This window comes from Ipomoea nil, unplaced genomic scaffold (genome assembly GCF_001879475.1).
Source record: "Ipomoea nil cultivar Tokyo-kokei standard unplaced genomic scaffold, Asagao_1.1 scaffold2826, whole genome shotgun sequence".
NCBI classification, from domain to species: Eukaryota; Viridiplantae; Streptophyta; class Magnoliopsida; order Solanales; family Convolvulaceae; genus Ipomoea; species Ipomoea nil.
In genome coordinates, this window is record NW_017619254.1 from 2,480,626 (window position 1) to 2,498,368 (window position 17,743).

Below are 17,743 nucleotides of genomic sequence, written 5' to 3' on the forward strand. Positions count from 1 at the left end.
CCTTTTCTTTTACTTTTTAATGAAAATTGATTGATCATACCTCAATGCCTGACAAAAATTAAAAAATTATTTAAAATAAAAATTCATAAATATGTTTTTGGGGTTTGAAGCTTAATTAGATATAGCCATAAAGGTGTAACTAACTTTCATAATACAACAATTTAATTAATCATATAACGAGATAATTATATAAATATAATTCTCAATTTTTAATACGTTTCAAATTATTTGCATGCATAAAAAAATACAAGAACTACATTAATAACCCTAGCTGCTTTTACACAGATACATGCGGAAGATGATTGAAGCTTTTCTGCTGTCAGCTTTCTCTTTTTCCTTTTTGTTCTAACTCTTTGGGATTCTTACTATGTTCATTTTTTATTTTTTTTTTAAACTACTATGTTCATTAGATTACCCACACAAGAAAACAATTGTCCTTTTTCACTTTTCTTTTACTTCACTTTTGCATTCTTCTTTTGTTATTCTTTATTTATTTTTTATTGGTATCACATTCATCAAAAGAGAACGTAACGAGGAAACAATTTAATAAAATATTTTAAGAAACTAGGTTCGACAAGCTACGGTTGGATGCTAAGTGATCAAAAATTATTGCCAGCAGGTTTCTGTCTACCAGACACACACAACAATGACAACATAACCCTATCAGAGGTTTATTTATTTTGTGTAACTTACACTACTAGAAATTATTGAATTCCCGACCACTTAAAAGTGATCTTAAATCAAGTTGAAAGTAAAAAGTGGTCGAAAATAGCAATAAGGGTCTTTTCGGATACCAAAAGTGGTCGGCACAAGGCTTTCGACTTGATTAAGATCACTTTCAGGTGATCGGAAATTTCAGAATTTCCAGCAGTGTTATAAACTATTGGAATAAGGGTCAAATAGATCACTGAACTGCACACGAGAATGCAATTAGGCCACTGAACTTAAAATTGGTTGAAATTGAAAATTATGAACTACATAACCATTGGAAAATAATTGAGAGACCAAAATAGTTATTAACTTTATATATTAAAAAGAAAACAATATTGTGATATATGATATTTATTCTCAATTAATAGTTTTATTTTTGTTATCTCTAACTAAAAATATAATTTTCTTGTTATATCTCACCTTAATAAATTACATACAATAGTTGTGAGCACACATGTATGATGAAATCGCATGTCCAATAACTAAATATATAGTCATTCAAAAGTATTACATTATTACTTCGAAAGAGGTGACTCAAGTAGGTGTAGCATGATTATGGTACTTATTATTATTATTTTTTTAATATGGTATTTAAAGATTATGAATTCGATTATTACAAACATTCTATTAATCAAACTAATTGCATAGAATCCTTATAGTGCGAGTTATCTCTCGTGTGATTTGCATGTTTCCTTCGTCGGCTAAATATTGATCTAACCCAAAGAGCTCTTATCCATAGACCATAGCCATGCATTGTGAAGTACAAATAAAGTGTCAATTTCATTGAAGTGGAAAATTAATTTCTGATCACTTGTTTTTATTGTAGAAGATGATATTTCAAATTTGGTATTAAAAAAAAAAAAAAAAAAAAGTCAATTTTGGTCAGAATGTCTATTTTGATGAATTTGTTTGATTTTCTATTGGACAATTACTCGTCTGATCCTAAAATATAATATATATATATATATAATATAGAGTAAGAGCTGAGTCAACCACTACATTCCAAGTTTCATCATAAAAAAAAATTCACTTTTGATCTTTGATTATTGTATATTTATCAAATTTGATCCTTGACTATTAATATTTTCAAATTAAGTACATGAATATGTAATTTGTATCGCATTTGGTCATTGACTATTAATGTTTTCAAATTAGGTGCATGACTATGTAATTTGCATCACATTGGTCATGCCGTCTAATTTTCCGATCAAATTTTCGACCAACTATGACGTGCTGTTCATTTCCTCAGACATACTAATTTGTGTAATCAACAATACTCTTGAACCACTCGTCACGCACCCTTGCGATCACAATAAAGTATGTTGTCTCCATAAAGAACTCAGTTGATTTATAATTGATAGATTATGGATAATAATACAAGATCGAGTCCTAACAACTGCAATGTATGAGTGACACTTAATATGATGAGCTTCTTACCAAACATTGATCTTTCCACTTAACAAATTATTCAATTAGTATAATTTATTTCTCTACTAATCCACTATTACACTATACTCTGACAATCACGACTAGTTGTCGTCCTGCATAATCTGATCTAATATTCTACTAACCCTAAAATTCTATATGTGTCCCGCATTGAGCGTGACCAGTTCTTTCTTTTCGTTTTTGTCCTTTAACGTTTGATTATATGTATATAGATATAGATGTTAGGAACCCAAAAGTCATCAACGTATCAATAATGCTTTGTTTTTTTTTTTTTTCTTTCTTTTCAACAATATCAAAGGCCACCTTATGCTATTAAAATTATACACTTATACTCAATAAATTTAAGAAATTAATCATTTTTTGACCGACAACGACAAATGTTGCGAATAAAATAATTAATAGGCATTTATAGTTTTTTTTTTTTAAATATAAAGACATTATTGTGGTTGTTAAAACAACATTATTGCAAATATTTTCAAGATAATTGAGAATCAAACCAATTTCATAGGGCCTTAGCTTGGTTTTGTCATGATTTCATTTCATGACATTATTTGTTTGGTTGATATAGAAAGGAGATTTAATTTCAATTATAAACGGAAATGCAAAGAGAATTCGAGTAAGAAGTATCATACAATCATTAAATCCAAATAATTGTTAATTATTTGATGAATTAAATCACTTGCCTATGGTGGGCTTGAGTTGTACTACTATATGCTAATATATTTCATTATTGTCTGCTGAATTATGGAAGGTTACACTCAGCTATCATTCTTCCAAAAGATTGAACCCCAACTCGACAGAGCATTTAGGAAGATGTAAATCATGATAACTATACTGAACATGAACCACAAAAACTAACATTTGCTTACTGCGCACAAAGAGTCCCCTCACTTTGAGAGGTTATTCCACACTGTCGCTGGTGAGACTCGATCCTTGGTCATTCTTCCAAACTTTCACCTCTTACACTCAGCTATCATTATTATCATATTTACGGTCTCATACATTTCCAAAGTTTAGTATTACATCTTAAAAAATTTAAGGACCATATAGATACCTAATTTTCTTCACATAGGCTCTTGTCTCATTACGAAGTACAAATTGATTTAAAATTTATAATTACTATTCAAAAATATATATTAAATATAATTTATTTATACAATAACTCCCAATTACATATAAGATATATGGCTCTATTTGGCAGAGTTTATTTACGAGCTTATAGTTTATTTTAATCTACTAATAAGTTATACGCTCTATTTGGTAATGTTCCTAAAATAAGCTCCTAGCTTAAAATAAGAACTTATTTTGGAATACTACCTTGGTAGCGTTTCAAAATAAACTCATAGCTTCCTAACTTTTTCTTCCATCTTTATCCTTATTATTTTAAAGAAATGACATAATTTACCCTTTCCAATTAAAATCATTTTCTCTTCTGCTTTATCCACAATATTCACTGCAAATAATAATAATAATAATAATAATAATAATAATAATAATAATAATATTATTATTATTATTATTATTATTAGATTTGCAACAATATTGCTACTTCATTATGAGATGCTAGATAATTATAATTATGCTAATAGTTTTATTTCAAAATGTTATTTTTTTTAATGACAAAATGTTAAATTTTAATATGTAAACAAATTAATTTAAATTTTATGAAGTTGTTATTTTTAGTCTTTTACATTTATCAGCTTATAAAAAAGCTAATTTTACCAAACACTTTCAATCATAACAGCTAACTTAACAGCTCTTCAGTTTTCAGCTCTGAACTTATAGCTTTTAAACTTTCAACTCCTAACTTATACCTTTTCAGCTAGGTTTGCCAAATAGAGTCATAAACCGTACTAAAAAATATTTGTCACTATAATGTCTTAAAAGTTTAGCTAGGTGGCGCCAGTGTCCACGGTTTCCGACACCTCAAGGCATTGGAAAATCCAAAAACTTGAAAATATTTTTTGCATTATTTTTTAAAATTATATCTTACGTATTGAGATGTCAAAATGATTATAATATTTTATTCGTACCCCGCCTGTGGAGCTTCTTAGTATCCTGGAGGATGATGCGCTATGTTTTTCCATCCGGCGCAATGTCTGTAATTCATAAATCATAACTATGTTTGTACATCTTTGGGTATCCCCTTCCTGCATAATAATAAAAAAAATGATTATAATATTTTATTTTTTTAGTTTTTGATTTTCCAAATTCCTTTCACTTATTGTGATAATTTTTAGAGATAAGAGTTTCAACTTTAATAATAATAAGAAGAAGAAGAAGGAGGGGGTGTCGGGTCGGGGCCCTTAGGATTGGGGTTCAGCCTTTTGGAAGAAAGGAGGAGGAGGTTATTGAGTTCTAAAAAGTTCCAAATACATATTTGAACTTACACAAATGAGTTAATTCTATTTTTTATTCTAGATTTATATGTGACAGTTCACTTTTAATAATTTTGTAAATTTTTTTATTAAAATATCTTTATTTGTTCATAGTATTATTGTAACATGACCATTTTTAGATCTTCATCAACAAAATCGTTGAAATATGGTTAAATACAAATATATTTTATACAAAAATTTTTTTAAAAAAATAATAACTCAATGGCAGCTATGACTAGAGCCGTAAAAAATTGACCAACCAAAATACGAGTTGAGTTAGCTTGGCCTATTTTAAAGGTACTATAATATGTTTACCCCGACCTACATAAGGACAAGTTGGTAGGCTAAACGAGCCAATCCATCAACTCACTTTTAGTTTTTAAATTTTAAAATCTAAACTTAATTTTTGCATAAGTCAAAATTTGAACCTTTAACCTCGAATTAAATTAATAGTATTCTGACTAATTAAGCAACTTTAACTCTTTTAAACAATGTTTGAATATCTACTAAAAAAACAAGGTATGAATATATAGTTTATCATCTAACCAGGTTGGTTGGCGTGACTGACCGTGCACTCGTATACTTTAAGAGATGTTGAGAGTTCGAACTCCCACTCGTATGGAAAAAATCAATTTGGCCAGTACTTTGACACTTAATTAGGCTGGCCCGATGCGAACAGGGATTAGTCTGAGTAAGGTACGAGCTTAAAAGTGCCTCCTACAGTTAGGGAGTCGTTATGTTGTGGAACATGATGCCGTTTTCATGTGGTTGAGTAACGGTGCGCTTAGTGGCACCGTTATCCTCCATAATTTTTATACTATAGATTCATAATTTCTATACAGTAGATTCATAATTTCTATACTGCAGATTCATAATATCTGTACTATAGATCCATAATTTATGTACTGTAGATTCATAATTTCTAAACTGTATAGTTATCAAATTATGAACATATAGTTTTGCGATTTGTGAATACAGAGTTCAACAATTGGGAATATGAACATCGAAAATTATGAACATATAGCTCTATAATTATGAACATATAGCTCTATCACATGTTTACAAACCTAATACTGTAGATTCATAATTTATATACTGTAGATTCATAATTTAAATACAATAGATTCATAATTTCTAAACAGTGTGATTGCAAAAAAGGAAACGCCATTAACGGCAACCGAAAAACAATTTTTTTTTTTTAATTAGAACGGTGTCGTTTTCAACGAAAACGACGCCGTTGTGGAATTGTGCCCACCTTGCAAGGTGAGCACGATTCCACAACATAATTTGTCATAGTTAAGACTTACTCAGAACACCTCGTAGTCTAACAAAAAAAATATAGTTTATCATCTGTAGTTAATTTTCACGTTTTAATTTATAATTAAATTCAACTTATACTTTAACACAAATATAGTTTATCATCTGTATTTGTTTTTTTTTTTTTTTTTTTTTTGAAATCTTAACCATAACATTGTTAATTTAACTCTATATAAGGTTTTAAAGTTTATGACATATATAGTTTATAACATTATTTATAAATATTATATTTTTTTGGGTAGTATGGTTATACTGCAAATTGTATCATGGACCATAATCCACTTTGGATTGTGAACCCTCCTAATTTAAAATGACATCCAAATTATGTGTTTGCAGTTAACATATTATGTATTTACGGTTAATAGATTATGTGCTTGTATATAAATTAAATACACATAAAAAGTTAACTATAAACACACAATATACAGTTAACATATTATGTGCATGTAGTTAACATATTATGTGTTTTCAATTTATCTACAATCACATAATTTATTAATTACAGATACATAATTTTTAAATTATAATCTATAATGCAAGGTAGACCACGGTAAAACAATAGTTATAGGGCCGGCCAAAAAAAAAAAAAAACACTAACCCAACCCATCTCAAAACATGTTATATAGGTCAAACTCATTGAGTTAAACCCATTTTCACGGCAAATTATTGTATGGACCATGGTTGTGTGGACCATAATAAAATGTACATTTTTAATATATTAAATGCACATTATTTTTATACTGAATGTACATTATACAATATAATGTACACTCTAAACAAAAATAATGTACATCCCCTGAATATAATGTATATTATTTTTGTACTGAATGTACATTATTTTGTACTAAATGTACATTATTTTACAGTAGACAAAATATGGTCCACACAACTTGTGTGGACCATGGTCCATACAATAATGATTGCATTTTCACCGCTTTAGTTTGCGGTTACACAAGTTAAAATAAATTAAGACATTCATTATTATTATTTTTTAAATGCTATTGACTCTATTATATTGTAGTATCTGTTCAAATATACTTTCTCAACCTAATAAAATATAAAGAGTTATACCTCAACTGAGGCTCGATCTCATGACCTCATAAAAGGAGAGATCACACTAAATGTCATATGAACACAAAGTGTTTGACACATTTATCATTTTATTTAGTCATTAGAGGAAAACTGGATAGAAAAATAAGGAGATTAAAAAAATTAGGATCACATTTATGTGAGACCGTCTCACAGATCCTTATTCGTGAGACGAGTCGAGTCAGGTCGAATCAACATACAGATGTCATACTTATATGCACAAATATTATACTTATATGCTCAAATGTAATATAATCACAATAAAATTTTTGTTATTTATAAGGGTAAATATAATATTTTTAAGAAATTGCACACGCAATAATATTTTTAAGAAAAAATATAATACTTTACTCTCAATATTTGATACACTTTAAAATTTGCGTCATTATTCATTAAATATATAAATTTGATATATTACTATTAAACTTAAAATTATAAAAAAAGTTAAAATAATTTCAATTAAATCTTCTTATTCAAATTTCAAATCAATCATATATAAAATAAGATTGAAGGGTATTACTCTATTACAATGTAGTATGTGTTCATAAACTAGTTTCTCAATTTAACAAAGTAGTCAATGCCGTCTCCACTGAAGTTCTCAATCTAAAATAAACTAGTCAATGCCGCCTCCACTGAAATTCAAACCCACAACTTCTATATAAGAGTCCAACCTTGATATCATTAGACCACAATGTCTTAGCATTGTATTATTTAGATGTATAAATCTAACAAATTAAAAAGAGAGAGAGGGGAGAGAAAGAGACAGACATACTAAATGAGAGATTTGGGGGACCAGATTAGATGAAGTATATGGATTAGAAAGTTTTTGTGAAGTTAATGATGCCACGTGGAGGGGGTAAGATTGATGATGGTAAAATGAGTTGTCAAGTTCCTGGCCGGTTCTGTTAGAAGTGTTGGCCTGTGGGGATGGGGACAGATTCCTGGATTTCCCCAATCCAATAAACATTCAAATGTTTTTTTTATTTTTTATTTTTATTTTTATTTTTTTTTTAAAGGAAGCAGTAGTGGACTAACGGCAGAGGTGTGGTGGTAGAATATAGCGTCTCGGCCGTCGAGCCGCGACCGCCCGTGACCTTGGAATCCGCCAAAGCATTGCAAACAACTCCGACTAAAAAAATCGCAGTTTATTTTTTGTTTTGTTTATACATTTTTCTGTCCTTTAACTCTTTAAGGATGTTTTGTGAGGTTATTAGTTTGCTGTTTGCGAGTGTGGTTTTCTCTTTGCTGCCATGATCGCAGGTCGCATAACAGAGCAAGGACGCCGGGGACCGGGGTACAGGCAGTTTGGTTATATATTTTATGATGACATACTCAAAAATCAAAATAATTAAATTATTGTATGAAAATATTAAGGGCTGGCATCGTTTCGACTTGGGTGGCACTTAAATTTTATTTTGGAAATTTCTGGTGATGTTTTTGATATCCAAGTCAAATTTTATTAGCCACACTAAAATTTTATTTTTATATTTTGAATTTTTTAATGATTTTATTATTTTTGTATTTATAATTTATAATTTTCTATATACTATCAAACTAAAATAAGACAAAATACTAATTAATAATTAAGAAATTTATGAGAATTAATATATTATTAATTATTAAATACATTTAAAATTAAATATATAATAAAAGTTCCGTTAGTTCAGATTTCGATTCGAGTATGGATAAATTTTTAACACCCGGTATCCGAATCAAATTTATATTCAGATATATCAAATTTTAAAATATTCGAATTGATAAATATTCAGGTTCACCCGAAATTTAAAATTCAGTTCGAGTTTTATGTGGTAGTTCGGATAATCCAAATTAAGCCCACCCCTAAGAAATATACTACTATGTGCAGTTTGTGGAGAGATTTTTTCATTATGAAAAATAATACTTTTGAAATTTAGTACACTGTAAAACACCAACACTCAAATACATATTTGTAGTGAACTTGTGCAATGGAACACTTTGTAATTTTAAATAGAAAAATATTGGCAAAAACAAGATAAGTAGATACCAAATGAGTATATTTTGAGAATTAATGTTCCATTAATTCTCAAAATATACTCATTTGGTATCTACTTATCAAGATAAGTAAATACATATTTGTCTTATTAATTCTCATAAATATTCTCAAAATAACAAATATTACTTAAAAGCTTTATCAACTCATATATGAGTATAATATATCAAATTAAATTTCTCATTTATAAAGACCTATATATATTCTAACGTGACTCAAAATATCACTTTAAAATGTCATTTTTAAACTATTTTTTTAACACTATGCAATAAGAATCAAGATTAAAATTCATATTAATATTATTTTTCTTTATATTTGCCTACACAAACGAAATTCCCTCGCCCTTAGGGCTTCATACCTCGCACGACATGATAGTTGAGGGATAAACTTAACTCATCCTCCCATTAAATGTGATGACCAATACCACTCATTAAACAAATAAATGGGGGCAAACATTATGTCCTTAGAATTATGTATATATATATATATAAACATTATGTCCTTAGAATTATATATATATATATATATATATACACACACACACACACCAAACACCAATAATAACTTTATTTCTATTCCCTCTCTTAACCTCTAAGGCTCTAAATTTTATGCTAACATCATTAAGTAAATTGAATCATACGAAATAGTAAAATTTAATTTAGTATGCAATTCATAGAAATTTAAAAGTAAACATATGATTATTCCAAAAGGCTGAATCCCAACTCTAAGGGCTCCCCACACCCCGGCCCGACAAATATTATATGATTATTGACAAATATTTATTATTTAACATTTATTTCTAACGATTAGAAACATTGTCGAAGGGGAGGCTTGGGCTATTCTTGATGCAATTCATTGGGCATGGCACAAAGGTGAGCAAAAGATTTGGATCCAAAGTGATTCCAAAGAGATCGTCAATTGGATTAATGATGGCATTGTACCATTCGGACTAGTTAGTAAAATCATTCAAAAGTACAAGACATGAGAGGCAATTTTATGCGGCACAATGGCAACACTATGAACTAATTCCCTTTTTTATGATAAAAAAAATTAGTTGAATGAAATAAAATAGAGTAAATACCTAAAATGGTCCCTCGACTATAGCTAAATTCACAAATTGGTCATTGACTTGCACCGGTTCGGAAACATGTCGTCTTCTTCGCTCTGGTACGAACTCAACTACATTGAATCCAAAGGGAGGATGAAGAAAGGCGACCAGATTTGGTAGATTGCTTTCGGCAGTGGATTCAAATGAAACAGTGAGGTCTGAAAATGCAATCAGAACCTTAAAAACCCGATGATGGACCATGAAATTACATATATATCCTCAAAAATCACAGTTAACAAACGGTCAAATAGACAGAGGATCAAATTGTGTTAAAATTGTAAAGTTAAGGACTTAATTGGTTGAAATTGAAAGTCGATAACCAATTTGTGAATTTAGCTATAGTCGAGGTACTATTTTGGGTATTTACTCAATAAAATAGTTTAGTAATGATTTTTTAGTTTAGATTCAATAAATAAAAAATATACGGAGCATATGAATAATTATTTTAAAGAAAAAAGGGGGTTCATTTTCAGTCTCGAATTTCCAGCAAATTTTCGCAAAGGGAGACAGTTTTTCTCGTACCGGCGATTTTCCTTTTCCCAGTGTTTTAAAAAGGCTCTCTTGTTTCTCCCTCCCCTCTCTCTCTCTGGAACTCAACTGCCGCTCCGTGTTCGACTCGCGTTTTTAGCAGTCTTAGCATCTAAGGAGACGAATCACCCCGAGACGCAGATAAAATATACATTTATATAGAGAGAGAACTGAAGAGAAAAATAAAAAAATAAAAAAAATACACGCGTAAACACAGTATGTAGATAGAGGAATCGATCGGTCAATTTCTTTATGTCTTTGAATTGCCATTGTGGAATTGATTTTCCTCAGACTTTGTTCTGCGATTGTGGGATTTGGGTTGTCATTTAATTTGGTCGTTTCTCGAATTGAGATCCCGTAGTTTGATTTTACGTCGAGGGAATCCTCGGATTCCTTGTCGTTTGCCGCCGGTTCCCGGGATTTTCCTTTTTGGCGATCGTGGCCGAGTTCGGGTCGTCGGAATTGGAATTGCGTTGTTTTCCGAGGAAGAAAGGGGGGCTCGGGATGAGCGATGTTGACCTTCGCAGTAGGTTTCTGATGTAATATGGAAGTGGTGGTAGTGGTGCACACAGACGAAGAAGATGTCGCTTTACATTGGTCGCGAGGCTTCAAAGGTTCGTCTTTTTTCTCTGCTATATTGCTTCAAGATACTTCTTTGATTTAAATTCCATATTTTATTCTCTCGTTTAACAAAAATAAGGCATTTTCTTGATTCACTTGTTATTTCTGTTCTGTGGAGAAGCTATGGAAGAGAATTTGTGCAGAGACTACAGCAGAGATCAAGCTTCTTGCCGAGAATTGGAAGTATCTTCTTGGAGGTCTAATTTGTCAGGTTGTGATTCAGTGGAAATGCAAATTTTTATTCTGTTAAGTGTGGTCTTGGTTTTCTTGAAGATTAAAGCCTGTGATTAAGTTCTGTATAGGTGTTTATGGGACCACATCTAGGCTGCAGTGCTTCACTGCTTAGTACTATGGTTGAAATTTTAGGCTAAGTTATTTTCCTAGTGATGCAGATTCCACTGACTTTATCTCTGGTGTAATTATCAGGCTTTATTTCCCATGTTGCCAAGAATATACATTTTTTGCTGAGAAAACTTGATGTTATATGTTTGCAAAGTGTTTTCTTCTGGGTGCTTTTCATGGAGCCTTGAGTGCTAAGCTGGAAGATTATATATTGAAGAGCATCATGAATTATTAGTTGTAGTTGCTTTGTTCAAAATTAGGGGATTGGGTTATCTGTTTAGATGCCTAAAATGTGAATCTATCAATGTCTCAATTCTCCAGTACATCCATGGATTGGCTGCTCGAGGGGTTCATTACATACATCGGCCAGGACCGACTCTACAGGATGTTGGGTTCCTTCTTCTTCCGGTGAGTTATGCTTCTTCCATTTGTCTGATTGCATTTACTCTCGAGAAGATTCGTGCTCATTTTCCTTTTGTTTACCTCAACAAACTCCAGGAACTTGGTCAAGACAAGGCTTACATCAGTGAGACAGTATTCACTTCCATCTTTCTGTCTTTTGTCTTTGTGAGTCATCCTTGCATATCTGTTTCTGGTTTGACTTTTGGTGTAATTAAGTGATCCGTAACTCTAGTTGATTAGGTATTTCTATATTACGAGCTGTAAATTTTTATATCATCTACTCCTATTAGCACTTTCATTTATAAAAAAGTGTTGCTTCTATTATGCTTACAGTGGACTTTCCATCCGTTCATTTTAAAGAGCAAAAAGATCTACACTGTGCTAATATGGTGCAGGGTCTTGGCTTTCTTAGTTGTAAGTTTCTTATCTCCCATGTATTTGTATGTTCGTATCTCCATATATATATGGTTTGGACCATAAGTCCATAAGTGGAAGATCAATATTAATTTACAATTGAAATGACAACTGAGTTTTTGTATGCAGGCTTGTCAATTTCTTCGGATTATAACTTTCTATTCTACACAACTTCCTGGTCCAAATTATCACTGTCGGGAGGTAAAAGCTTAAACTGCAGTGTTATGAAGATCTTGTTTCTTTTGTGTTTGTGTTTATCTATGAACACTTCTGACAGGAGATTTATTTCGAAATATGCAGGGTTCAAAGCTTGCTACGCTTCCTCGCCCTGATAGTATTGTAGAATTTCTATTTATGAATTGTAGGTGACACTTACGCATTATTTGTTTTCCCCTTGAATCTGTGATCTTGACTTTATTCTTGTGAGTTACATGATTTGTATGAATTTGCAGTTTCTCAGGGAATGCTTTATGGTTGTGGGGATCTAATATTCTCATCGCATATGATATTCTCTCTTGTCTTTGTTCGGACATATCAAAAATACGGCACACGAAGGTATATTCTCATACTGTCTTGACTTGGCTGCTTTCGATAGCCAGGGAGGTATGTTTTCAGTTTTGATTAGGTGATTAGCCCATAATAATTTTGCGGAATCTTTAGGTTGATCAAGCAATGTGCCTGGTTAGCTGTTATCGCCCAAAGTTTCTTGATTGTTGCGTCTCGCAAACACTACACAGTTGATGTTGTCGTGGCTTGGTGAGGGATTATTCGACTACAGTTTCTTTGATAATCTGTTGCCATAAAGACCAACAAATTTTTATTATTTTTTAATTCGTTTGAATATTTTTTTTTCTTCCAGGTACACCGTGAATCTGGTGGTGTTCTTTGTTGACAGAAAATTACCAGAATTGCCTGACCGCTCTGGTTCAGCGGGATTTTTGATTCCATTGACCAAGGACAACAAGACTAGAGACGAGAACCTCAAACTTCTGAATGGGAATTCTGGAGATCTTGCAGACAAGGTATGAAAATAACATCTTTCCTGGTATTATTATCTTATGTTTTTTTTTTTTTTTTTCTCAATGATAATACATATTCATTTTGTTGCTTCAGAGGCCAAGAACCCAAATAAGTGGGAAGATAACAGAAGACGGAAACACGGTGCACGGTGAAGGGTTGATGAATGGGGGATAGATATAGAAGTTATTAGCAGCAGCAGATCAATCAATTAGGAACAACTACTTCAACTTACAAGTCTGTTTATATGGATGAATTCGCCCTCGTCTGGTAAATTTTGATTTGATTTGTAGAGTAGGAATCGAATCAAGTGTTAATGCTTCTCAATACCCATTGTCTTGATCATAATGGTTAATCACTTGATGTAAACATCATAATGTATCATGGAATTAAAGTTTCTTAATTGATGCAAATTATTCTCTCCAATGTGCAATTTTTATAAAACTTAATTTCAAGATAGCATTACATTCTGAACACCTCTGGTGCCATCTATGCAATAGAACAGAAGCATGGGGGGTCGGAGTTGGTGCAAATTGAATGATCATATCTTTTCTTAGGACCCAGCATTCCTCCTGTCTACTGTCAAGTTTAAGGCCTTGAATGTTGACCCATCACTGGGAAAACATAGCCTTTGCATTTAAGGTGTCCAGACATCACATGCCTCTTCTTCTCCCATTCCCATGTGGACTGGCAAGGCTACAGAAGAGCACGCAATATGTTCCTGCCCACATTTTCTTTCCCATAAAACACACAAATTTTCACCCCGAGAGTCTCATACTGTGACTCAACGATCTATCTTGCCCATAAAAAACGGAATTTCACTTATCCCAAAGGTTTCACACTTCGTAAGAAGATCAGTAACTGATACTTACAAGAAGGTGAAATTCGATCCCTGTCCACATTTTTTTCCCCATAAAACACAAAAATTTTCACGTCGAGAGTCTCATACTAATCTTACCACAAAAAATGAAATTTCACTTATTCTGAAGGTTTCACACTTTGTGAGAAAATTAGTAACTGATACTCACAAGGAGGTGAAATTCAATCTCCCGCTGTGACTACCGACTGTCCTGGCTTGATCTTGTGTTTTTCCCAACCATTTTTTACCGGAACCTACTGCCTTCATTTTCTTTCTCAACTGTTGTGTTGTGCCTAAACTGAGAGGGGCATGTGGCTGTGTGGGGTATTGATTGGAAGTAGCGGTGGTGGGAAGACATTAATGTTGTGCCACTTTGTCGTTAGCCCCTACCAAGTACCAACTAACGAACCTAGACACCTAGTTAAGGCGGCGGTTGCATTAACTTCCTAGGGCCCCAATGTTTTGAACACATGTTACAGTACAGTAGTACACTGAAATGTGTTCTTAAATCTTACTAGCTAGCTTGTATTTTTTTTTTTTTTTAATTACTTACGTTTCTAGCTTCGTCGTAGATTATATACTTGTCGATAAACAGAAATAGTGACGAATTGTCACTCTCATAATCTCAATAATTGTACAGATCGAATCCACTTTTGAGATTCCGTAAACAGATATGCTAAGATAAGCAGATTATGGTGACAAAATACTGCGGTGGTTACAATATTTACAACGAATTTGAAGAATTTAACTTAAGCAAAAGTTACGGCAACATAATTTACTGTTTTCCGGCCTTCTTAGTTTTCTTCTGCTATATTATTATTTAATTTTCTAATATTTGTATGTGCCGTATGCTCTACACTAGTTTCCAACGTACTAGTTTGTTGGGAAGTTTTTTTTTTTTTTTTTTTTTTTTTCCTTAAATACTAATTTTTGACGTGTTGTATGTTAGTAATTTTTTATATTATTTTAATTTTCATATTTTTAACAAACTTATTCACGTATCATTCACTACATGATGATTTAAAAAAAAAAAAAAAAACAAAACAAAAACTTGTAATACGGTCCTACACCAATTTTACAAGAAATTGTGAAGTAATATTTTAGTTTAGTCAAATTTTTACTTTTGAGCTAATTTTTGTGCTTGAGTTAAGAACTTAACTTGAGTGTTGTATCATTTGATGCTTGCATTGAGAAGCTGGTGCGTGGCAGAAAAGGATTACCCGGTGCTTGCTAAAATTTAAAGAGAACTAAGGAGAGTTCATATCCACCGCATGTGGGGAAATAAAGGGTTACTTGGTGCCATGCAAGAAAATTATGAAGCGTGAGCTAAATATGATGAAATTATTCTTTCCCCTCAATATTATTATCTTTGTTAGGGGAGTTAGGGCAACCCTACTTGCCTTACGTGGTCTACCCCCCCTCCCCCCAACCTAGAGGGTTCCTCTAGATGCAACTAGAGAGTCTACATTTACACTTCTTGACATGATGCCTGAGGATTTGCATGTGTACTTCTCAACCCAAGGACGTGTGTACTTACTGACCCCTATGTTAGTGGACTTCTTGAGGGTAGATAGGTCAACTTTACACTCACCTTACAAATTGTCACATCAACAACTTACACGTGTCATGACCGATCTAAGTGTAATCAATGTATGTCATGTCAACTGTGCCACTATTTTGTCATCATTATGTCTCTTTGCCACTAAATATAAATAGAGCATTCTACCTAATATGAGGGGTGGCTTCTTCTCCCAACTTGTATTGTGCCAATAGGGTTGGACCCTTGCTTCTCAATGCAACCTCATCACTCCCTTTTACATTCACTCCTACAATGTAGGTTAACCCCGAGTTAATTTACGCTATCAATTTCTATTTCTTCCCTTATGGCCTGTTTGGTTCACGGAATAGGCCGGGAATGGCATAGCATTCCCAGTAATAGACCTATTCCTTTGTTTGGTAACAGTTTCTATTACCAGGAATAATATTGCTAGTAATAGCTTATTACCTCAAATAAGGTAATAGCTATTACCAGGGCCCCCCGGTATTAACCTATTTCTGAGTACTCAGGAATAGATTTTATATTTTATTTCCAATTGTACCCTTCCTCCCTTTCTCTCTGTTTTGCATCTCTTTCAAATGGATTTTTTTTTTCTCAGGCTTGCCTACAATGTTCCGATGATCTAAACCGACAGTTTTCTCCGCCTCATCGAGGCGATCACGGGCTGGGAGGCCGACAACTCATCTCTGTAGCTGTTGGCAAGCAAGGAAAATTGTTGTTAGCATCCTGCATTGAATTTTACAATTATATTTCAAATAATGCAATAAAAGAAGGCTAAATAAATAAAGATGAAAATAGCTTTCCCAAGGAGACATAGAACAAATTCTGAATACAACTGAACAACACATCTCCTAAAATAAAAATGAAATAAAAGGGCTGAGCACAACAAGAAAGCTTTCACCATCTTTTTTCTTCTTTTTAATTTATCCTAAATGAGGATAATAAAAACTAAAACAACTCCAGAAAACTCTTTTCATAGTTGTGGATGAACAACCTTTAATTAGGAGAGACTGCAGCATGAAAGACCTCCTCGTAAGTAGAAAATACATTTTAACAAATTCTTAGCAGTTCAATACTACGAGTGTATCTAACCCCACAACCAAATTGGGAATAAGGCTTAGTTGAGCAAAGTAGCAAGGCAGTGTCGACACCACCAGTAGTTGTCGCAACCGGCAGCTCGCGACTGACCTCAAGAGCCTGAGGCTGTCGACGAGCATCCTGCCCGGCGTGAAGTCTGCATGCAGCATATCCCAGAAGTCCTCTCCGTTCTCCGATCACAAATTAGAGGTGAGGGGTCTAATTGGCCGCGAGCGGTAGAGCGGACTCCGCTAATTCCGGACACCGGCGATCCTCAATCTGGACACGGGTAACAGTGCCGTTAGGCATTTTTTTTTTTTTTTTTAAATCAGATTCGTTATAGGAGTATATGTTCATAATTGTAAGTTGGTGCGTGGCAGAAAAGGATTACCCGGTGCTTGATAAAATTTAAAGAGAACTAAGGAGAGTTCATATCCACCGCATGTGGGGAAATAAAGGGTTACTTGGTGCCATGCAAGAAAATTATGAAGCGTGAGCTAAATATGATGAAATTATTCTTTCCCCTCAATATTATTATCTTTGTTAGAGGAGTTAGGGCAACCCTACTTGCCTTACGTGGTCTACCCCCCTCCCCCCAACCTAGAGGGTTCCTCTAGATGCAACTAGAGAGTCTACATTCACACTTCTTGACATGAGGCCTGAGGATTTGTATGTGTACTTCTCAACCCAAGGACGTGTGTACTTACTGACCCCTATGTTAGTGGACTTCTTGAGGGTAGATAGGTCAACTTTACACTCACCTTACAAATTGTCACATCAACAACTTACACGTGTCATGACCGATCTAAGTGTAATCAATGTATGTCATGTCAACAATGCCACTATT

The 17,743-nt window shown here is 32.8% G+C and overlaps 1 protein-coding gene across 1 annotated transcript; it reads left to right on the plus strand.

Annotated features, from left to right (window-relative positions):
* Window positions 1-10,541: 10,541 nt before the first annotated feature.
* Window positions 10,542-13,825, plus strand: LOC109159000 (phosphatidylinositol:ceramide inositolphosphotransferase 1-like). Its single transcript, XM_019306962.1, has 11 exons — window positions 10,542-11,220; window positions 11,349-11,438; window positions 11,891-11,977; window positions 12,068-12,136; window positions 12,305-12,385; window positions 12,515-12,586; window positions 12,686-12,746; window positions 12,838-12,940; window positions 13,046-13,141; window positions 13,245-13,407; window positions 13,499-13,825. Exons 1-11 carry the CDS (start codon window positions 11,188-11,190, stop codon window positions 13,577-13,579), a joined length of 936 nt encoding a protein of 311 aa, XP_019162507.1. The 5' UTR covers window positions 10,542-11,187; the 3' UTR covers window positions 13,580-13,825.
* The last annotated feature ends 3,918 nt before the right edge of the window (window positions 13,826-17,743 follow it).

Coding starts and splice junctions, on each gene's coding strand:
- LOC109159000 (XM_019306962.1), top strand. CDS start 11,188: ATGTCGCTTTACATTGGTCGCGAGGCTTCAAAG. Junction 12,747..12,837: donor AGAATTTCTATTTATGAATT/GTAGGTGACACT, acceptor ATGAATTTGCAG/TTTCTCAGGGAATGCTTTAT. Junction 12,941..13,045: donor CAAAAATACGGCACACGAAG/GTATATTCTCAT, acceptor CGGAATCTTTAG/GTTGATCAAGCAATGTGCCT.